General features: G+C 37.9%; 2 protein-coding genes across 2 annotated transcripts in view; both read left to right on the top strand.

Annotated features, from left to right (window-relative positions):
- The window catches only part of LOC116292249 (DENN domain-containing protein 5B), a 40,851-nt gene that overhangs the window by 11,013 nt on the left and 5,228 nt on the right, over positions 1-24,610 (top strand). The window contains 13 exon segments of the mRNA XM_031699526.2: positions 899-1,015; positions 1,537-1,689; positions 2,128-2,233; positions 2,865-2,991; positions 3,674-3,733; positions 4,780-4,848; positions 5,155-5,276; positions 5,801-5,946; positions 6,434-6,485; positions 6,888-6,954; positions 7,526-7,617; positions 21,174-21,248; positions 24,082-24,164. Of these exon segments, the coding sequence (XP_031555386.2) occupies positions 899-1,015; positions 1,537-1,689; positions 2,128-2,233; positions 2,865-2,991; positions 3,674-3,733; positions 4,780-4,848; positions 5,155-5,276; positions 5,801-5,946; positions 6,434-6,485; positions 6,888-6,954; positions 7,526-7,617; positions 21,174-21,248; positions 24,082-24,164 (1,269 nt within the window).
- LOC116292251 (ras-related protein Rap-1) lies at positions 15,198-16,291 on the top strand. The gene has a single exon (XM_031699527.2). The coding sequence runs from the start codon at positions 15,425-15,427 to the stop codon at positions 16,088-16,090; it is 666 nt and encodes a 221-aa protein (XP_031555387.1). The 5' UTR covers positions 15,198-15,424; the 3' UTR covers positions 16,091-16,291.

Below are 24,610 nucleotides of genomic sequence, written 5' to 3'. Positions count from 1 at the left end.
GATAAAATTAGGTAAATTATACACCGTGAAAAGATGAAAAAACTTACTGACATTTCAGACACTAGTCCTTCGTCGGAGTAGCCTCCTAGAGAGAATGAATTTTTTTGTGAGTTAGACATATAGTCAGTATTATCATAATTCCTCATGCTTTGTTATCATTTTTTTCACGTTAATCAGAATGAACATAAACTGTCTGATATGTTTTTGATGACCAAAATTTAGATTACAAGCTCAAAAAAGCCTATTGAATGACAGTACTATACTTCCCTCAGTCTGTACATTGCCAGTCCAAAAAACAAAAAATAAAAATAAAGGAGAGAGAGAAAAAAGAAAAGAGAAAATAAATAAGTATAAGAGATTAAATAATATTGAGAGAAATGAAAGAGAACGAATGAGAAGAGAAGAAAAAAGAAAATAAAAAAATGAAAGGAAAAAAAGAGAGAAAAGTTAACTCAGCCTCCAGGCTCAAACATAATACTAGTACTTATTTTTTGTAAATGAAAATGTTTTCATATAAGATTGTAAATAGATCATCTAGTCTAAAAATGAATAGAGTGCAAACAATATAACTGTGAAACTTTAGTAATACTAAATAGCACAATTTCATGCAAGTTCCATTGTTTTCTATTGTTTATTGTACTATTTTGTACTATTTAGTAATTAGTGTTTCACGGATTAATTGTTTGCGCTCTATGTGTTAATAATATTTTCACATGAGTAAATGAAGACAAATTCAATTCAATTCAAAAGGGAAGGAATGAGGTGAGGAGATAAATGGAATTTTAAAACCATGCAGAAGCCCCATTTGGCCCTCACTCCACTTTGTACTAATTCCAGTTGTGTTTATAATATCAAATTGTCCTTTATTAAAACAGCCAAATGTTATATTATTTTTTAGAAATTCATGCAAGAATCAAAGACAAAAACCAGCCAAAGTCAACTTGGTGATATGGCAGCCCTTGAGACAACCCAGAATGCATTCATCCAGAAACTTCTGAAAGAGTGTAGACAAAAGGTAAAAGTGCTGTCAGTGCGCATTGCTTGTAACAAAGTTATGGAAGTAAAATTCTCATGGAGGGGTGGGGTGGGGTAGGGTAGGGTAAGGGTGGGTGAGGATAGGTAGAGATTGCAGAGGGGGAGCTAAGTATCAGTTATTTATTTGAACTCAAAGTATGTACATGAGTGCATGTAGGTGCTTGATTACTATGACAACAGCACAACCTCAGGCAGCACAACTTCTCAACTTTGGTGTCGTGAGTTTGATTCCTGGACTCTGCCTCACATGTGAGTAGGGTTCGTTGGGTCTTTTCCTGATTTGAGGGTTTCCTCCAGATTCTCTAGTTTTCTTTCCTCTGCAAGGTCCATCTTGCTATATTCCAATTCAATCTGTAAGTTACCCTTGCCTCTCTCAGATCAGCCCAGGTTGGATCTGGGAGCTTGTTATGCCTTGACTTTGATCAGTTCAGAAGTCGTTTCAGGGTATCAGTAATATTTTAAATATTGATTTTGGATGTTTTGACTTTGATTCACTTGTAGACCAAGAGAATGCTTGTTCAGAAGATGGGCCAAGAAGCAGTTGATTTAGGTCACACAGATGCAAGTGTGTCTGGTGTCGAGGAGAATACGCTTATTGCAAGTCTATGTGATTTACTGGAGAGAGTATTTAGCCATGGTCTTCAGACTAAAGAGGTACTGCTTAGACAAGTACAACATATACATTCAGTTGATATCAACCCTGACCAGCTTTGCTTTTCATGCATATCATCATTCGGCAATTTCCTTGTAATTAATGTTGCTATCTCCAACTATCCATCAATTCCTTCCTTCCTTCCTTCCTTCCCTCCCTCCTTCCCTCCCTCCCTCCCTCCCTCCCTCCCTCCCTACTTCCTTCCTTCCTTCCTTCCTTCATTAATCCATCCATCCATCCATCCATCCATCCATTCTATTCCTTCGTCCTTCCTTCATTAATCTATCCATCCATCCATCCATTCATTTATTCATTCATTCATTTTATTCCTTCATCCATTAATTTGTTTCGTTTATTCATTTCTTATTCCATCTACCTATCATCTAATCCAGCCCATCCATTCATCCTATTCATTTTTCAAATTTTTCATTTTTTCACAGGGTAAATCATCGCTGTGGTCTCACCTTTTGGCCTATCAGTGTCTGTGTGAAAGCAATGAGGATGGACCTTCAGCACCTGCAGACCCCAACTTCTTGTCTCCAACAGGTACATCAAACTTTAACATACATTACTTTATATTAATAAGGCTTAGGTTTACTGGGCTTCCCTTCTCTTTCCGTTCCTCAGTCCCCCTTTTATTTCTTTCCCTTCACCTTCTCATAGAATGCTGCTATGCAGGCTATATTTTACATATTTCAGCAAGTTTTTGTGATAATTTCCAGCTTGTTCTCAGAGATTATAGCATAAGAATGAGGACAAAATATCTTAGTTTGTGGAGATCAGTCTGGGTGGGCTAATTACAGTCAGGACATAGCTAACTCACAGATCATGACTTATTATATCATACATTCTATTCCAGCTTATTTCAAATTAGATAGATAGATAGATTCCTTTATTTAAACAGGGTAACTCTCTCAGTATTTACAAAACTGTAAAAAACTGTTATCAATAGAGGCCCTAAAATAAGACAATAAAAAAAAACAAAACAAAAAAAACAAATATACAATGAAATTATGCTAAGATAAGTACTATAAAGGTAAAACGATTCTATTTATATACAATAAAATTCGTAATATAAATACTATGAAAGCAAAGCGACTCTATTCAACCCATGAAAAGGTGTATAGCCAGCGGGAATTAACAAGCAGTAATGCAACTGCCTGTTGTTCTTTTCCAGGAATTTCCAAAGCAGCCCTGGACTCACCTTCCAAGCAGCTAAACCTGAGGAGAAGAAGCACAGGAACTGACATTCTTGCTATGATGCAACCACTACATCAGTCCAGCTCTGTTCTTGCCGACATGAGGTGAAAATCACTTAATAGTCCCCTTCACAGTTCCCTGCGCCATCTTGAAAGGTAGCCAGGCCTTTGCATCGAAGGCAAGACGAACGGTGAGCTTGCAATGATAGAGACCTGTGAATAATTGTCCAAGGTGTTAATAAAGGTCTCTATCTGTCTCTCGCTTCCATGCAAAGGCATGGCTACCTTTCAAGATGGCGCAGGAAACCGTGAAGGGGACTGTACTATTATAATGATTCTTTGTTTTAGTTTGTACTGTATAAAACTTAATTTGTATCTTGATGTCTGAGTGTCAAAATCTCTAGAGACCAGGACCTGGTTCAAGGGGGTCCCAACACACCAAACTTTTACTATGACGTCATAAGACTATGGTACCATTTGCTCTTTTTTATCCCTTTTGTGCCTTAGAAAGGGGGGTCACGGGCACCCTAGGACCCCCCTAAATATGCCACTGCTGGTTGCATAAAGCAAACAGGGTGGTAAAATATTCATTCTGGCACTTGCAATGCAACGACCTTGCACAACAAGTTGTACATCCTTTTTTACTGAGACCTTTGAGTACTCAAAAATACCTCTTTCAAGCAACAAAAATATTCCATATCTTCAATCATAGACTTATAAACCTAGTAACTGAGTAGATGATTTAGTTAAGCCTTTTCTAACTGAGCTCTATCATATTTATATTCAGACATGTGCAGAAAATGTCTGAAATCAAGACAGATATTGGACATGCAAGATCTTGGGCCAGGTAGGTTTGATTTATTTAATATTTTATTGTTTGATAAGCTGTAAATTATTAAATAACCTCAGGAATGTTTTTAAAATGCCATCTCATATCAAGTTCCCAACAGCACTCAGTTTGTGGATGATATTTAACGTTTTGAAAACCGATTGAATCATAATTGTTTTGTCACTGTCCCTCCCCTCCCCCAGTAATGCCATGGCCACATGCACAATTGTTGAAACAATAGATTGGTTCTCTATGTAGCCTTGTGTTCGATTTCTTCAGGATGTGTGTAAACAAAGGCCGTTATTTTTGTGGGGGAAAATATGGTCTCTTTTGCACTAGTCAATTAAAACTCACAACCTCCCCCTGGGACAGGACGGCAAAATGATATGGCAAGACCAGCGATTTAATGCGCATTTAACGTACAGCATGAATGCATGGGTATTTAACCCATACTCCAATAGTTTAACAATTTCAACAGCAAAAATTTCAACAGTTTAAACAGAAAATCTTTACCCATGGAAATTCCTCGCCCAGGGTTCAGGGTGGTGATTTCAATTGACTAGTGCATGGCTGCTGCATGATATAGGTCATGATTATGAGATACAGTTTTAGCTCCTAGAAAATATCCACTAAATACTGGTATCCATCCCTGATGGAAGTAGATTTGTGTAGTGGTAGGCCTGTCTACTCCCTGGGAGAAGAAAGGGCATTTGGGGCTCCTAGAAAACATCCACTAAATACCGGTATCCATCCCTGATGGAAGTAGATTTGTGTAGTGGTAGGCCTGTCTACTCCCTGGGAGTAAAAAGGGCATTTGGGGCTCCTAGAAAATATCCAATAAATACTGGTATCCATCCCTCATGAAGTAGATTTGTGTCGTGGTAGGCCTGTCTACTCCCTGGGAGAAAAAAGGGCATTTGTTAATGATAGACCTTACTCAAAACCATCCCCCCCTTGGATCTCCATATTGGAAGGTTGACTAGATGAACATTTAGGACAAAACATCACATCAAGAAGGACCAAGACATTAGATTAAACTAAAAGTTGTTATTTCACGATTGCAGGCTTTCTCTAGAGAAGAAAGTGCTATCAAAACACTTGAAACAGCTCATGAGTGATGACAGACTGCTAAGGTGAGATATGAGAGATTACCATCAGTTTTCATGACCATCATGATGACCAATATTTCTAGTTACGACAATGGCAATTCAATCCAGAATGAATAAATAAATGTCAAAGTTGTAATGAAATTGCTGCTTAGATAGATATAATGCATTTGTACCGTTGCTATGAAAATGCTTGCATAATATTGCCATAGCAACTGTTGTGTACTATTGCCATGACAACCTTCTTCATAAGCGGACTAAATGAATATTGTTTATTTATCGTTAATTTACAAAAACTATTGAATTAATATAGTTATGAAAACTAAAATATAGGATGAGATACAAAGATTATGCGTTCCTGAGGACAGAAGAAGAAAGAGAACAGTTCCTATACCATCTCTTGTCCTTGAATGCAGTAGATTTCTTTTGCTTCACAAACTGCTTTACTTCAACTGGTAAGAAATCCTCTACATAACACAGGGAGCCCACTCAAGATATCAAAATTTATTTTGACTTTTTACTTTTACAGTATCTAAAGTGGGCTCCCTATAGTACACACACCCTACTCTCACAGTGTCATTCTTACTGTGCATGTCTGTGTAGTCACCCTCCCTAGTGTAGGACTGGACCCACTTTTCACAATTGACCGTTTTCTCAAGGATGCGTGCGCATCCAAATTTAAGGAACTTGGCGGGCCACGATACCAGAACACGAGTATTATCATGCATTGCTATGAAATTTTTTACGATCAGATTTTTAAAATCGATTATTCATTGTGTTTACTATTTTATGTGCGCAATCCTAGTAGTACGGGATTACGTACTGATTCCCATGCATCTTTGCGCGCCTGTACACGTTGATGTGGATCAGAAATAAACAGTGATAAAATCGGGTCCAGTTCTGGCCCCACCCCCTCCCCTAAGCATTCCTTTTATGGCGAAGCGTTAAAATGCATTGTCCCATTTATTGTTGTTATTAGATATCACGTACAAGGTGGTGATTAAAACAGGCAAACAGTTGGGTGGAGGATCAACCACAGCTAACGCCTGGATGACCCTAGCTGGACACGTCAAGGATACTAGTGTAATGCCTTTACCTAAGAATGAAAATGAATTTAGATTTCAGGTATGTTGGGCTCCCTGTGTGGTTGAACGGCAGGGGAGGGATGGGGAGGGTAAGGATCGCGATGCTCATGAAGGCAGGAATAGTAATGTCACTAGTATTATACTGCATACATTTGCTACCTTGTATCTATCGGCTTCTCTGAGTGTCTGTCTCCCTGTTTGTCTGTCCGTCTGTCAATCTGTTTGTGTCTGTCTGTCCGCCGTTTATCGATCTGTGTCTGTCTGTCTGTCACACCCGTGTTGCATAAAATAGATCAAATAAAGTCATAATGAGCAAATCATCAGCTGGTTAAAAAAGCTAAAAGGAATACGTTCACCAGAAAAAAGCCTTTGCCATGAGTTTTTTATCGGAATGGCTCAGTTGAAAATGAAGAATAAAGGAATTATAGGTTTAGTTGTAAAAAAATAGTTGGTGTAAATGTTTTATGTTATCTGTTCAGTGTTTCTCGTATTTCATATTATAAGCATACTGTTATAACTTTCACCAGCATTCCAATCTTGGTGTTCTAACAACTCTACGTATAGGACACGACAACTCCGGTAAATATATGAATCATATATATATATTCAGAACGCGGATGAAAACGCACTGCGCATGCTCGGAAATTTGGCGGGAAATTCGTAGACGCGTTGTGTTTACAATTAAAACTATTGAAGATTTACAGGCGTTTGTATTGTGTAAATTTCTCTCATTACTAAAGTGATGTGTTAGGAAAAGAAAAAGCACTAACTTTTCACGAACGGCCTTATAACTTTAAAAGATTCACCAAACGTCAGAAAATTTCCAATGGTTTTATTTTGGAAACAAGACTTGTCCAAGAATTTCCTGCCAAACTTCCGAGCATGCGCAATGCGTTTTCGCCCGTGTTTCTATTTAGTATGCTATGAAAATTATCCGCCATCTAATTTACATTTTGTGTCTTTGACTTGTATTCTTGGTAGGTCTGAGTCCCAGTTGGTTGATAGAACAAGTAGTCATCAAGAATGAAATAACAGAGCATATTTACAGGTGAATGACAGCACTTGGTTGCTGTGCCGTGTACAGTTAAAAAGCACTTGGGTATTGGAAGAACACTTCTCCTAACACTTCTCTCGTGTTCTGCCAACCCACGCATGCTTTATGGAGCAGTTTTCATATGACTTTGAAAAGCTCAGTGCCGTAAGCATGACGTGCCGTGACCGTGATACTTTCTAGAATTTTAATTGGCTGATTTTTTTTCCACGCGCAATATGATTGCTCTAAAAGTGCCGTGATCTTGACGTGTCCGTGTCCGCGCCGTGTTTATGCCGTGTTCCGGGTATTTGATTGGATGGAGAGTAAATTCTCGTGCAATGTGATTGGTCTGGCGTATGCCTTGCCGTGTCACGACCGTGTTCGTGCAGTGAACTTTTCACAGTCATACGAAAACTGCACTAACTGCACACAGCACGCGCGCGCGCATTTTCTATTTCTTCATCTATAGCATCGTTCATTATATAGTGCGCACTTAATTGGACCGTGTGCGGGGTCTTTAATGATATGGGAAACAAACACCATTATTATGATTAGTATTATGATAATAATTATCAATTAATTTTAGGTTTCCGTGCGGCCGATGGCTTGCCAAGAATGTGGACGACGGAAGTACAGAAAGACTTCTTGTAGCAGAGCTCGTCAAGCCCAAGAGTGAAGGTACGACCGTGTAGAATAGCATTAGGCATGGGAAGAAGAGGGGCGATTCGAGTTATCCACTGATTGGTTACTTCTGTCACGTGATTTAATTTGAGAGGGGGAGATTCGTCAGTCTCCTACGAAACACGTGACTGTATTAACCAATCAGCGGATCTTTTGCTGGTTCGAATTTTTTTTCTTCAAATTCTGAGTTGCGTTTCCCAACGAACAGAGTCTATTTTCCTTTAGTAGCTTAAAGAAGATAAAGAAAGAGAAAAGTTTCTGAATTAGCCTGATAAAACCGTTCGTTTGTTACGCGTTTACACTTCGCTCCCGGTCCGAGGCAATGGTTTTCACTTTCTAAAGACTTCTCCTAATTAACGCTATCTTTGCTATTCTTTAATAAAATACACGGAGTAAAGATTCTCATCAGATAATTCAGTTCACGATATACAACACGTCTATCGATCCCTTATCAGTATACAGATAGAAGAGGCGAGTTATTTACTGCTGTATTTGTAAACTTCTATTTTGGGGATTTTCGAGTAGCGTTTAAAAAAAGACATGAAAATTTGCATGCTTTATTTACCGCTTTGACAATAAAACGGAGGCGGTTTAATTCGTGCCAAAATTCAGTTCTTTACTGATTGTTGACGCATTTTTCTTTTCTTAAAAAATAAACATCAACTTTATGCTGGATCTGTTTTATGGAATGGAATCTATTTTATCTATAGTAAAATAAAGAAGAATTATAATTGCGGTCTTAAGTTTGATCGGTGATAAGAAAAGCTGATGAATAATCTATGATTTGAAGACTGACAAATTACTCTTCATTTGCTGCAAGACTCTGTAGTATGTTTTTAAGACCGGAGCGCCTTTCTGATTCATAAAAAAAACAATTAAAAACTACACAAAAATGGTCATTTTAAATCGAAATTAATACCCAATAATGACTAAAAAACTAAGACAGTAAGGTTTGTATTGTTTTTTCAAAAGCATTCAATCTTATTTTATATAAAGTCAATTTATCGTTATACTACTCAGTTTTGTACCGTTTGTAATAAATACCAAATAACTATGAAAACTAGGGCAGTAAAGCCTACTTAAAAGACGATATGATATGATCATTATAATACTACCTTACCGTGCTGTAAACCTGATAAATGTAAGCCTTTTTTAAGCTGTGTTATGTTTTTCGCGTAGGAGTGAGTGACAAACAGGCATCATAAACGATCATTTAACATTTTGTCATATATCTTTACCGTCACTATACTTAGGTCCAACAGATGTTCTACCTACAAACTAGTTATTTATAATTATTTTATTCTTAAATTTTTTCATTCCGACACGTTTCCTCCATCCTAACCTTAGTCATTTTTATTCCCAAGTTAAAAAAAGTACATTTTTCATCCAGCTGTTCCTTCTATTTATAAAAAAGCATGGCGCATATCCAAAAGAAAACTTCATTTATTCATTCGTTAATCATTCCCCCAATAATAGGTTCAATCTGTTTGATTCACGTGTCGATGCTTACTCACAAATATAGCCAGTGAAGGATACACTGTATGGAGTAAAGTAGGTTAAATAGCACGTGAGTAACCCGTGCCCGCCTCAAGCCATTCCTACACATCATTCCATTCATTTCTCAGTAATACCATGGCACGAGGGAAATTAGTGATTAAATTTCCCCGAATAACGAGGGAAAATTCGTGGAATAAAACAAAAATAGAATCTAAAAACAAGTTTCAATTTATCTTATGACTGAGCATGCGCAGATTTGAGAACGCGTCCCACATTGAAACCGTGCAGTAATATCATAAGTAGGATACATGTAATCGATTCAGTTGCAGGGACATTGAGTTGTCCATGAGGGAGACGAGGCGTTGTCTTCTAAATTTCCCTCATGCATAGGAATAGGGATAGGAAAATTTAGAAAAAGACAAAGCAATCAATACTAAGTATAATGTCGAAAGGGTGATAGGCACTTTGAATACCTCGATAGATGTCCCAGGTTCAAGGTCTTGCTCTTGGCCTTGCTGAACGACCGTGGTTACCATGGCAACCATCATCCTTTCACGTTTACCAGCGACTTCTTTCAAATGTTTTAACTTCCTTTGAAGTCTAAACGCATCAATACGTAATAAGGAATCATCATTGTTGGCCTTTTCAGTGCTGTAGTGATTACTAAGTCTAAAGCTAGTGTATGTAACTAGTGCTGATGATATAAGGAACTAAACGCATCAATACGTAATAAGGAATCCTTATTGTTGGCCTTTTCAGTGCTGTAGTGATTACTAAGTCTAAAGCTAGTGTATGTAACTAGTGCTGATGATATAAGGAACTAAACGCATCAATACGTAATAAGGAATCCTCATTGTTGGCCTTTACAGTGCTGTAGTGATTACTAAGTCTAAAGCTAGTGTATGTAACTAGTACTGATGATATAAGGAACTAAACGCATTAATACGTAATAAGGAATCCTCATTGTTGGCCTTTACAGTGCTGTAGTGATTACTAAGTCTAAAGCTAGTGTATGTAACTAGTGCTGATGATATAAGGAACTAAACGCATCAATACGTAATAAGGAATCCTCAGTGTTGGCCTTTTCAGTGCTGTAGTGATTACTAAGACTAAAGCAAGTGTATGTAACTAGTGCTGATGATATAAGAAACTAAACGTATCAATGCGTAATAAGGAATCCTCAGTGTTGGCCTTTTCAGTGCTGTAGTGATTACTAAGTCTAAAGCTAGTGTATGTAACTAGTCCTGATGATATAAGGAACTAAACGCATCAATACGTAATAAGGAATCCTCAGTGTTGGCCTTTTCAGTGCTGTAGTGATTACTAAGTCTAAAGCTAGTGTGTTTAATTAGTCTTGATAATATAAGGAACTAAACGCATCAATACGTAATAAGGAATCGTCAGTGTTGGCCTTTTCAGTGCTATAGTGATTACTAAGCTTAAAGGATATCAACGTCTTTGCGAAAATCACGAACATAATTATTGTAATAGGATATCGTTCTGTTACTGTACGTTTAAGAGCGTTATAGTATCTTATAGTATTTAGTTCCTGTCTACGTCACAGCCGGAAGTTAACGTTGGTCTTGAGACAAATTTACCCCATGGTGTTCTTCATTTGAGACATGACTAATCGATATAATATGTACAAAAATATGTAAAATGAAGCTTTTTACAGAATTCAATACAAAAAATGAAAATAAATAGTACATAAATACTAAACTATATTTCTAAAGAGCTTTTTCCTAAGAGCCAAAAGCGTTTTATATGGCTATATACATAAGCTACTCAGTAATAAAAGAAACTATCAAAATTACAAAATGTATGCTATCTAATTTTGAAACAAATTCCAACAAACTTCTATACCAAAAAAAAAAAAAAAAAACAAACGGCAAGAAATATAGTTTATTTTTTAAACTATGTGGCTGTTTATATGGTGCTTTATGCTTCTATCTCAGATTTGACTTACAAAATGAAGCAATGAAATTGCATAACATATTCAGTGTCTTGCTCTCAAGAGAGAATTATACTCGAAAGTGACGTAGATCAACGTCAGATGCTATCATCATCTTCATCGACACAGGTTACGTACACAGATATGATATCAGGATTGCACTACAGTATTGCAGAAAATCAGATAGGTCGACTGATTGTGCAACAAGTGAGGCTTGCTTTAAATAGGGCATACATCACGGGATAAATCGGAGTAAGCGTTAAAAAAAAGAGTACGTAATAATCACAGTAGACAGTATTGATTATAGAACTAAATCGATAAGAAGTGTTGAGGTGAAAGGTCCCGTTCCAGCTCAGTCCCTCTCGGATCCGGTTCTGCAGATTTACGTTTAGGTTTGCATGTTTTGTAGCAATAATATCGTGGACTACGTCTATAGCTGTCGCTATTTGTTGATGTTATATAAATTGTCTTATTTAGTATCGTGTTTTTAGAAGGCTTTCTTTGTTTTGCTATGATCTGTTCTGGAATTTGCCGTATTTTATTGATTCTTCGCGTTGCAATTCGAACCAAGTTAACTGAATATCCCTGTTTTCTTAGGTACGGACCATTAGATAATTGAGGGTGGAGGGAATGCGTAAATCCCCCCACCCACAAATATATAAAGAAACAGCGAGCAAGCACTTCAGTACGAAAAAAGTATCGCGCAACCTCTCTTTTAAGAGTAAGAGTAAGAGTAAGAGTAAGATTCTGTTCATTTGCTCTCTGAATTGTCTTGCATTGGGAATATCCTGCAAGGGGTCTATGTGCGGTTTATTAATCTTTCACTTAGAACTGATTTACTGGCTTGTAAATCTAAAAAATCAAATCACTGGCGAGCCGCGGTAATTACTTGAACCTTAATTTGTGAAGTGTGGTGTATTGACCTCTAATAATGAGTTCATTCAAGTTAACATTAGACTCTTGCTGGCGGGGATGTGTAGACAAAATCGTGTTATAGCAGGAATGCTGGCTGTTGCGTAACACAGAAGATACTCCAGAGCACGATTCTTTTCCCTCTAATTTCTTTATATTCAATCAACGAGAAGGATGATTATTAGAAATATTCAAATACTGAGAATTCCGTGGTCAAATTCGGCCAAAGAATGTGGATCTATATGTATCTTACGTAACGTGTAGGAGGTTATGAAGCAAGAGGCTCGTGCCTTTGGCATTTTTACTTTTCTATCTCACGCCTGTTTGTATTCATGATCCTACTTACATAGTAATAGAATCTGTTTACAAAGAACGATCTGTTTATAACAGACTTTTGAGCTTTAAGTGGGGTAAACAGGTCAAATCAGATGGTGTTGAAAAAGTATTTTCGCCCTTTATATATTTGATCATGGAAGTTAAACGTCCGTGTTATACCGATATTCTAATATTCTAATAAACTTTGTTCAGATTGCGTTGGTGTATTGCAGGGCCATTTTCAAAAGGTGCTCTCCTATAGGGCCTCTCCTATAGGGCCTATATCTTTAACAAACTTTGTAAGAAATTGCACCAATTTGCTTAAACTAGTAAGTTCAGTAAACCGTAGGACCTACAAAACGTTGTACTATTTTGTACAATTTCGCTAGTTAACTTTTTCACGGATATATTGTATGCACTCTGTTAGAACAAGTGTAAAATGATGACCAAACAGCGCCATAAAGACCGCCCTTAAAATGCATGAAATTCGTTGTTAAATAGTGAAAAAAGACCACGTTATTCAGCTTTAAAAGTTTTATAATGTTTTAGATTGACATTTTAGATTTTGGTTTCATCAGGGTCTCTATTAGGTTGATTTTAAGGTGCGGTTTTCAAACCTTTCTTATTATTAACAGATAGCGGGAAATATCTCGATTGCGCCGCACGCGTCAATGTGCGCGTAAATATCTTTGCTTCAAGTAGATGTTGACTGAGCTCTTAGTTAACCCATTGAACGTCTTTGGGCCATTCAGGTCTTTAATCGCTTGTATTTCAACCTTTTGATAAAGACACGTTATTTAGAACGACGATACCATCTTAAAAGTCAATTTGTCTGCACCGTCATTAAAACAACAGAGCGTTCTTGATTCAAGGGGGATTTTTTTGTCTAACCGCATTGCATTCCTCTGGTCTTTGCAGTAAAATTACACTTCCGTTTTATTAAATTTAGACATGGCCTTGAGAAAGGTCGATTTGAGAGTATGGAGATATTTAACTCCAGAATTCTGCATATTCCGGTAACTCCCAAATTTTGAACGCCACATAAGGCAGCAATATGATTTGAAGAAGACGTCTGAAAATCTTTGGTAACAACGCTATGGTCTTCGATTTGTGTAGCAAGTTGTGCATTCTGCATCATGCACAAGTTTTGTTCTATTTTCACCGCGAGCAGACAATGCTCTGTTCCATTGTCGTAGTCGTATATTTTTTGTCTTTATTTGGAATGTATAATGAATATTGTCTTCAGCCTATTGTGGTTTTGCCTCTTTCCCTCTCAGACGACATGTCGGAACTGAATATGTATCCTGCTAGAAACTTTTGTTCTCTCGTTACTTTGTCTTGCAAAAAACCGAAACCAGTTTTTGGGTTTAACCCTAGACGAGCACTTGCACTTGTTCTGCATCCTGACAGTTTTTGAATAATTTCTTTTGTCGTTTATCTAATTGCAAAACTGTCTTGTCTTCAGGACTTCGCGTCTCAAGCCAGAATTTGAACCAGAAAAAGTTTGAGTTTTCAAAATCTTAGCTTTTCAAACTTTCAGTTATGAACAGATGTTTATTAATTTATTACTGATTTTTAAAATATTTCTCCCGTTTAAATCATCAAGAATATTGTCTTTTAAAGTGCACATGAACCCTTCGACAATACTTTCAGTACTGATTCTACATGAAGTAAATAGTTGATTGGTAAAATATTTCTTGATTTGAGTGATGCGTTTCTAAGTTATGAAGGTTTATACTTTCAATATGCTAATGAGCGTGACGTCTATTAAGGCTTAATTAAATATACAAAATCGAACTGGTTCATAGATACAGTATTTAAAAAGCATCATTATTTTACTCATGGTTTACATGAAAGCTATTTAAAATTTTTATTTTCAAAATGGCCAGCATTTAGTATTACTAGTTACAACAAAAACACTCAAATACCTTACCTGACGTCACCATCATTTACATATTGGAAGTATAAACCTTCATAACTTAGAGACGCATCACTTAAATCAAGAAATATTTTACCAATCAACTATTTACTTTATGCAGAACCAGTACTGAATGTATTGTCAAAGGGTTCATTTGCACTTTAATATGTTTTTCGTAAAACGAATGAAATTTTTTTTTGTTGTTTCTTTTCTCGCCATTTTCATGAGGTGAGCGCGCGGGTGACCATGGACAAGCTTGAATAAACACGATTTCAAGCGGAAAAACTAATATAAACAATTCGTAAATTGCTTTTTTAGTTTTACAAATTCATTCTTAATATAAATTATTTTAGATTTGTTTCCTTGATGATCAAAAATAATTTCCTTTACAATATTTATGTCAATATATAGTCATTTTGGTTGAAATTATTTCTTGTGATCAGCAAAACCAATCTCCCGCCAAGGTTACGCGTTTCTTGTGGTACTTAGAGAATAGGAAGTATTATTTATTTTTAAATATTATTAAAAAGTATTTCAAAAAAAGCGTAAAAGACTGAGAGACATCCTTTGGTTTGTGTAGGATATTACCCATTGTCCTTGATTACACGCGTAATTTCCCACAAAATCACGCAAAAATATTTACTCCTTTTCCAAACCTATTTTCAAGCAGCTTGTTGTTTAACGGGTTTCTACTATACCAAATAAAAATTTAGAATCTATAGAGTTATCTTTAGTTTAGGTCAACTATAAGCTTACAGCTTCTATTTTTTTAAGTGTAACAGTAGTTGAGAATATTGCGAGAGATGGCTTCAAGCTGCGGTAACTAACTATTTCCTGCCTTCTTACGTCTAACATGTGATGGCAGGTCAAATCCCTGCAACTACTAAGCTGCCATCATGTCATCCGGGGTAATTACAAAACTATACTGTTGTATAAAATTCCCCGCCTTCCAAAAATATCCGCATTACATGCCTGAGATTTTTTCCGGTTCTCGTTATAAAAGACAGTCGTCAAAGCGGAGCTAATACAGTCTATTGAATATTCCTACGCACATGAGATAGAAAAGATTTTGTTGAGCAACGTTCAAGGACAACGTGTACCGAAGAGAATATTTACAGCTAAGGTCAAAAACGAAGACCAAATATCTGGAAGACTACTATTGGAGAGATTGATTCAAGATTTTCAATATCGCTAGGACAACTACAAATCATATGTGGACATTTTTTGACAAGTCTATAACAATGAAGTCAAGATTACAAAGTCTCCGGACGAAGAAACATAAATATAGCTGGGACGTACTTTCTCTACCTCAGTCAGTTTTCAAAGTTGTAATCCTTGGAGCTGGTGGAGTTGGGAAAACTTCACTGGTTATGCGATTTGTGAGAGACTATTTTCCACAGAAATATATTCCAACAGTCGAAGATGTTTATGAAAAAACAGTTACCTTGAATAAAGATTTTGGAGCCTTTTTCGAAATCATGGACACTGCGGGATCTTATCAGTTCCCCGCTATGAAAAGACTAACTATGGAACACGGTAACGCTTTTGTCTTAGTTTACTCACTAGATGACGAAAGCTCCCTACAAGAAGCACTTCGCATTCAGAAAGAAATTATTGAAATCAAAGGAACGACAAATGTACCTATACTTCTCGTTGGAAATAAGACTGACTTAGTTAACCAAGAAGTTTTAGACAAAACAAGAGCCCAGGTAGCTGAACTTGTAGAAGGTCAAAATATTATGGCATCGGAAACATCGGCCAAGTTCGGAGTTAACGTGAGTGGAGTTTTCTATGCTCTTCTTGGACAAATAGCTGTTGTGAATAAAGTAGATAAGATCTTAAAAAGAGATTGCTTGACTCAACCAATGAGGTTATAGCCAAAAGAGAACTAGACGTACAAGTACTCGGAACATTTTACAACTGTTTACAGAGGGAATTTAGTAACGCAAAGCTTTTATTTTATCCAAAAGAAATTATTTACTTTTTATTGTATATGACAAATCCCAGATATGAGTATTTATTGAAATTTAATGTTTGCTTTTGTATATAACGACTAATAAATTATTTTAAAATGGTTATTTCTCTATATTTCATTTTTATTTATTTTATGGTTCTAGTTTATATAGTTTGCAATTTCAAAAGTTCATAGGGCAAGCGTCATTACTATAGCTTTCATCTTTCTTTCGTTTTGTTTGTTTTAACGTTTTTGTGACAGAGTAAAGTAGCTCAAGTACTTTGTCTATAAAGCTATTTCTTTAAGATACAACTAAATCAAGAATCACTAAACTCTTTCATTGAAACTTTATTTGTTTTGAGACATTTCCCCCCAAAGCCTTATATTTCAAACGTCTTAGTTTGTCCGTATATGAGTTTTCTTAGTTCAATATCAGACTATACATAGAAAGATATAGAATTCCACGGTCATTGATTGGACTTCCATTGACGTCACGCCACTTCTAGCCTAGACGTTTCTTCGTTATGCTATGTGATCAAAAGCATCCATGATATATATATATATATATAATTTGATTGTTTCTTCAAGCAATCGTTTTTCCTCGGAAAAAAAAAAACATTCCGAGCTCCAAGCGGGATATATTTTATATTCATTTGAGTTTTGCTCATCAAGGCAACTCATTAACCTTCTATTTAACAATATCTCTAAGCTTTTCAATTAATTTTGACTTAATTTCTCATTAGAGTTTGATCCTTTGGTCTGTGCATGTGATTATTTTGGTTTTAATTTTTCGTTTATTGACGTTTTTGCGATCGTTTCCAGACAGCTGATGAATGTCCTTGACTTATCATGTCGAAGTTATGATGTCTCAATATTATGATAAAATCAGTGCTTGAATATGGTTGATGTCTGGGAGAGCTCTCCTACAAACATCAGGCGTTTTTGACGCAAACTGAACGTTTTTGTAGTTTTTAAAAAATATATATATTATGAGTGAGTGGCTTTGAAAAGCAGCTGAATAGGGAAAAATAGATTTGTTACTAACACGCACATTTTACTTCTTATTAGTATTCTAACAGCCACCCCCTCCCCCTCCCCCATCTTCTCTCCTCTACTGACTCAGAGAAAAAAAAATAGCAATAAAATAAAAATAATAATCAGCGAAAAGAAAACTACAAAAAAAAAAAAAAAAAAAACTACAAAAAAACTACAAAAAAACTACAAAAAAACAAGCAAACAAAAACAAACAAAACAAAACAAAAAACAGCGATAACGATAAAACATAGGAGATAAGTCGTTCCAAGATCCAAGAACGTCTGCAATAACTTCTGTTTCTTATTGTTTTTTTTAATAACGAAAAGGTTCTGAAAAGCCCTTATGGGGAAAGATAATAAAGTATGTATGTTATTGTTGAGATATTTAGTATTGCTTGTAACAGTCCATTTATAATACGTCGATAATTCGTGTCAAGGTGCATGTCTACTTTTTCTTTCGGCCTTGCAACCGCCAATCAACGACGTAGTCGTCATTCGGCGTTCTACCCTACAACTAGTATAGATGAATGCGTCTAGATGCTCTAATAGGGTGTGTTGAGATCTAAAGATCTGTACATCCCTGTATTATAGCCGTTTGCATTGCTACGCGGCCACCCCGGACCAAAAATCGCGACGTGCACTTTGCAATAGACTGCTGTCAATCAAACACATTGACGTCATTTACACGCGAGTGTGATTCAAAAGGCGCCTAGAACTTGTCGAACTTGTCGTGTATTTAGGGTCTAAGACATTGTCTTTAAAAGGAAAGTTTTTACCTTTTTTGGTCTGATGAGTACCACAGGTAGCCCAAGCACCTGTTGGTAAGCTTGGGTGCACATGGCGTCATTGTTACCCCTGTCCTTAGTCACGTAGCATTGCCCTTTTCTTTCACACTTGCGCAATTTTTGAGCAATAAGCAAAATCATTAACGTATTTCCCATCCACGATTTTTGGATTCGTATACTAGATCTTGTCACGGTCCAAGTAAAACTAACCAATGTTATAATATAACAAATTTTCGAAAGACGATTTCCCATACTGTAGTGAGTCATTGGCCTATAGTGGAGGGTCTCGCAAGTATACTTTTATAATTGTCTAGACGTCTTTTTCTGTCTCATGTGCGGAAATGTTTATCAAGTGAATCGCAAGTTTTCTGGCTCACAGCACATGCTGTTGACCAGTGTTTGTCCACCATTTAGAGCAGATAATGAGATTCAAAGACTTTTATCAGCTGATTGAAACCCTTTATTGATTTCTGACTACCTTCCAAAGACTTTTCTTGTTGATGCTTTTGAATAAGGTCATATAGATTCTCCCATCATTATTTATAGTTATGATTTATGATTTATAAAGCCCTTTTTTCTATTTGGATATGTTCAAAGGTGCTTTACAATGAATTATAAATGAGAGCTCTTCAGTATGAATTGTAGACACTGAGGGTAGTCACTGCCAGGGTTTCTTTACATCCTCAGTGGTTCTTTTACGTCTCTCCAATATTGGTTAGTAATGATGAAGTGTGGAGAGACGGGACCGCCATTTAAAGTGTTCATCCGAGCAACTTGAAATTCTAACCATTTGCAGATGTAATTACAATAGCAGCACTTTCTCCTCAGTTATTTTAAGAGACTCGAACCACGACCTCCCGCACAACAGTCCGATGCTCAACCAATCGTGTGCAAACCGGGTGGCGGGTTGAGGGAAAAAATGGGTCGAGTCGGCATTGCAGTGCATTGTGGGATTGTTTTAGGGGACGAGATAGACGCCACCTTGGAAATATGTCCTTTAAACAGTCCCACAATGCACTGCAATGCCAACTGCGACCCAGGTTTTACCTCCCTATTAGCCTCACTTGACAATACTAAAAACGGCTGCGAGTGAAACTAGTATTTTGTGTGCGCTTTTAGGTCCAATATTGAAACTAGTGAACGATAAACCGCCTTACGTCATGTTTTAAATAAATATAGCAGAGCATAAATAAAGCACTACTGTCAGGAAATAACTCAAGGTAGATATTAATAGAACGTTAAGATAAAATACTGAAACTTCCTGCTTCTAGATATATATAGACCTTTTCAAAGCGTAGAGCGCAAACAATATAACCGTGAAACTTTAGTAATACCAAATAGCACAACTTCATGTAAAATTCCATTGTTTTCTATCGTCTAATTAGCAATATTTTGTTCTATTTAGTAATAAGTGTTTCACGGATTAATTGTTTGCACTCTATCAAACTCGTTCTCTTCTTTCAAGACTAATTCAGTACTTTTCACAACTTTTTACTGACAAGAGCCAATCAACCTTTTTCTTTACTTCACCGTATTTTGCCATTTTTCAAAAGTCTGAAAAAGTTTCAAAACTTTTATACAATACTCGTATTTGTGCGTAGTTCAGTTCCTTAATAAGAATGGGCACGATGCTCTGCTAGTGGTTTTACTTTGCGTGTTTCCCTCCTATAGCTTGGTTCGCATCGTTGAGCAGCATGCGTAATACAAAAACACAGGAAGACGCTGTCATGGTTGTTGGTTCAAGGACAGGACAGACGGATTGGGTTTTAGATATGTGTAATTGTTTCAGTTCTTCGTAGATTTCTAATAGCGCAGTGCAACCGTGACGTTTACTTTCAGCAGATAATTTTGAGCCGATCGCAGTTGATCTTAGTTTACATGGGTTATTATTGTAACTTTAAGTAAAAATAATAAAATCGGTTCGTATAATCCTCGTAGCGGTTAAACAGAATGCAATGTTTGTCCGAATCTTTAAGCTATTTTTAGAATCAGTGCGCTGCGCTATTGAATTGATATAATTATGTTTGTTTCTAAATGGATGCTAAATAGTGTTCACTTATCTTTATAAATAAACGTCCTTTCAAACCAACGGTCTTTCTGGTTTGAATCAGCGGTACGATATGAATATGTTTACCACGTCCACCAACGGTCTTTCTTGTTTGAATCGGCTGTACGAGATAAATATTTACTGCTGTACTATCCCTGCCAAGCAGCGCCGGCGTCGCATCGTTACTGATTACTCTCCTTAATAAGTTAACCAAATTTACCTTCAGTACAGTGTAATCACTAACGAAGCGACGCCGGCGCTGCTTGGTACGGATAGTGCAGCGGTAAATGCACAGAGCGTACAGCTGATTCAAACCAGAAAGACCACTCCTTTTCTGTTGTATCTCTGAACGATAAACACTACGCAAGATTTCCGATTTAGATCCTCCAAGAATTCTGCTGTAAGTGAAAAGAGATTAAATTTAATTCTGAATTACATTTAGATATATGAAGAGACGTAAGAACACGAGAGAAGAATAGGAATCCCCCGACGCGAAGCGTAACAAGCGTAAAAAATTGGAATTTAGGGGGGGGGGGGGGGAATATTTTTACCAAAGAATTAGGAATAAAAAAATATATGTAACTTTTGCAGTAACATATGTCGTCTCTACATTTTGACCCAAAATCCTTTGCAGGATGATTTCGTTCCCAATATAGTATTACAGTTTTAACGAAAAGCCGGCCATATCTTGGACTATATTATTATGGGATATAGAGGGCCAACTATTGAAACATCTGTCGACTGCAAACCGCTATTAGGGTGTCTTTATATAACTTTACGGTTTTCAATGAGAAACACGTCTAAAAAGCAATAGTGTAAATTATTCAAATTATTTGAAAAGGAACCCCACCCAGGGTTACGTTTTTCTCTTTCACACCTACATGCCTTACCACTATATGCTTTATACGTTTTCTATGTTTGCCTCCACGGTATCATATAATTCAAGATGGCCGCCGTATCAGTATAAAGGTCCTTTTTTCAGAACTCGAGAACCAGAACCATGAACTTAAGTCATTGAAATCGTTTTAAAATTTCACTTAAGTTCTCCTCACTTAGACTGTTTGAATTCCCAGTCAGTTTTATTTCAGTTTTATAGCTTTCCAAGGATTTTTTTACCTGATTTTTCTAATTGACTTTCAGAGCACAACCTGGCGGAAATATGCAGACTTTCACCTCAAAGACGCTCACCAGTATTGTCAAGAAGGAACAGTGAAAGTAAGTGAAAGTAAATGTGATGTATGCATATCTAATAGTCCCCTTCACAGTTTCCTGCGCCATCTTGAAAGGTAACCGGCTAGTTTGTGCACCACGTGAACAGCGGTCAGCTTGCAATGATAGAGACATGATAATAATTGTCCAAGGTTTAAAAAAGGTTTCTATCATTGCAAGGTCACCTGCCGTTCTCGCTTCGCTACACAAGCACGGTTACACTTCAAGATGGTGCAGAAAACTGTGAAGGGGAGTATTTAGTACACAAGTAGCCGTTTAAATGCATATCTAATATGAATAAAAAACCCTAAAAAATAGAGAGAATGACCTTTAGATTTTAATACCCTGAAACAACCTCAAGGCTGATCAAAGTCAGGGCATGGCTAACTCACAGATAGAACCCTGAACAACCTCTGGGCTGATCTAAGTCAGGGCGTGGCTAACTCACAGATAGAGCCCTGAAACAACCTTTGGGCTGATCTAAGTCAGGGCGAGGCTAACTCACAGATTGAACCCTGAAACAACCGCTGGGCTGATGTAAGTCAGGGCATGGCTAACTCACAGATAGAACCCTGAAACAACCTCTGGGCTGATGTCAGTCAGGGCATGGCTAACTCACAGATAGAACCCTGAAACAACCTCTGGGCTGATCAAAGTCAGGGCATGGCTAACTCACAGATTGAATCCTGAAACAGCCTCTTGGCTGATGGAAGTCAGGGCATGGCTAACTCACAGATAGAACCCTGAAACAACCTCTGGGCTGATGTAAGTCAGGGCATGGCTAACTCACAGATAGAACCCTGAAACAACCTCTGGGCTGATCTAAGTCAGGGCGTGGCTAACTCACAGATAGAGCCCTGAAACAACCTTTGGGCTGATCTAAGTCAGGGCGAGGCTAACTCACAGATTGAACCCTGAAACAACCGCTGGGCTGATGTAAGTCAGGGCATGGCTAACTCACAGATAGAACCCTGAAACAACCTCTGGGCTGATGTAAGTCAGGGCATGGCTAACTCACAGATAGAACCCTGAAACAACCTCTGGGCTGATCTAAGTCAGGGCATGGCTAACTCACAGATTGAATCCTGAAACAACCTCTTGGCTGATGTAAGTCAGGGCATGGCTAACTCACAGATTGAACCCTGAAACAACCTCTGGGCTGATGTAAGTCAGGGCATGGCTAACTCACAGATAGAACCCTGAAACAACCTTTGGGCTGATGTAAGTCAGGGCATGGCTAACTCACAGATAGAACCCTGAAACAACCTCTGGGCTGATCTAAGTTAGGGCGTGGCTAACTCACAGATAGAACCCTGAAACAACCTCTGGGCTGATGTAAGTCAGGGCATGGCTAACTCACAGATTGAACCCTGAAACAACCTCTGGGCTGATGTAAGTCAGGGCATGGCTAACTCACAGATAGAACCCTGAAACAACCTCTGGGCTGATGTAAGTCAGGGCATGGCTAACTCACAGATAGAACCCTGAAACAACCTCTGGGCTGATGTAAGTCAGGGCAGGGCTAACTCACAGATAGAACCCTGAAACAACCTCTGGGCTGATGTAAGTCAGGGCATGGATAACTCACAGATAGAACCCTGAAACAACCTCTGGGTTGATGTAAGTCAGGGCATGGCTAACTCACAGATTGAACCCTGAAACAACCTCTGGGTTGATGTAAGTCAGGGCACGGCTAACTCAAAGATAGAACCCTGAAACAACATCTGGGCTGATCAAAGTCAGGGCACGGCTAACTCACAGATAGAACCCTGAAACAACCTCTGGGCTGATGTAAGTCAGGGCACGGATAACTCACAGATCAAACCCTGAAACAACCTCTGGGCTGATGTAAGTCAGGGCATGGCTAACTCACAGATACAACCCTGAAACAATCTCTGGGCTGATCTAAGTCAGGGCACGGATAACTCACAGATAGAACCCTGAAACAACCTCTGGGCTGATCAAAGTCAGGGCACGGCTAACTCACAGATAGAACCCTGAAACAACCTCTAGGCTGATCTAAGTCAGGGCATGGCTAACTCACAGATTGAACACTGAAACAACCTCTGGGCTGATGTAAGTCAGGGCATGGCTAACTCACAGATAGAACCCTGAAACAACCTCTGGGCTGATGTAAGTCAGGGAATGGCTAACTCACAGATTGAACCCTGAAACAACCTCTGGGCTGATCAAAGTCAGGGCATGGCTAACTCACAGATTGAACCCTGAAACAAACTCTGGGCTGATGTAAGTCAGGGCATGGCTAACTCACAGATAGAACCCTGAAACAACCTCTGGGCTGATCTAAGTCAGGGCATTTTTAACTCACAGATTGAACCCTGAAACAACCTCTGGGCTGATGTAAGTCAGGGCATGGCTAACTCACAGATTGTGAGTGTGGGTTTTTGTGAATTGTTTTTACGTTGCATCCTACTAAGGCTGCGTTCATAATGTATGGCGGGGGGGGGGGGGGGGGGGGGCAGGTGAAATTAAGGGGGGATCGGAAAAATTGTTACCAGTAAAATGGGGGAGTGGGGGGGGGGGGGGGGGGTTTGAAAACTTTTTCCAGAGAATTGTGGGGATGCAAAATTTTTAGAAGAAGCTACGAGAGATTGCCTTGGGGGAATAGTTATCTTTTAGGGGACCTCGGGGGGGGGGGGGGGGGGGGGGTCTTAATAAATTTTTTTGTCATTTGAAAATTTCACCTGCCCCCCTCTGCCATACATAATAAACGCAGTCTGTCCCCTTAAAGTGGTACCTTAAAGTCCATATTTGTTACGTAAATAATGAGTAATATTAGTGAGTTTGTTTTCTTGCTAATCTGTTTGACCAAACATAGGAACGCGTATTCCAGACGTACAAGAAAGGATGGCTGATTCAGTCAACAACATCGTCAAATACTTTTACAAACCAGAAAAAGAGGTAAAACTAGTTCTTTTTAAATTTCTGCTTCAAAATCAAAGAAAACGAGAAGAGAACGCAATAGACCCTTTTCGAATCAGCCAAATACCGCTGTGTTCATTGATTACAGTCTCATTTACCCAGGGTTAGCCTCGAATCAGTGTCTAAATATTCACAAATACCGACGGTAAAGTAAAGAATGCACAACTTCAACAATACAAACACTTTGAAATTCCACGGACCTTCACTGGAACACATGAATATTCAAAATAATTCTATGCGCAATCGAGGCTATCCCTGTACGACAGAGTATTGGAGTATCGTGTCTTTAATATACACCTATTTCAGAAATCGTTGTCGCACCAAAAGCCTCAAGCAACAAGCCAAGACCGCAGAGAACGCCAGTACTTTTAGCTGTAATTAGTTTATTCATGGTGCATTTTCATTTATTGACTTCACAAATTGCT

The sequence above is a fragment of the Actinia tenebrosa genome, unplaced genomic scaffold (assembly GCF_029948245.1).
Source record: "Actinia tenebrosa isolate PJP-AT-01 unplaced genomic scaffold, QUT_ActTen_1.0 PGA_scaffold4__44_contigs__length_22323623, whole genome shotgun sequence".
NCBI lineage: Eukaryota > Metazoa > Cnidaria > Anthozoa > Actiniaria > Actiniidae > Actinia > Actinia tenebrosa.
This window is presented reverse-complemented; position numbering and strand designations above follow the sequence as displayed.

Coding starts and splice junctions, on each gene's coding strand:
- LOC116292251 (XM_031699527.2), top strand. CDS start 15,425: ATGTGGACATTTTTTGACAAGTCTATAACAATGAAGTCAAGATTACAA.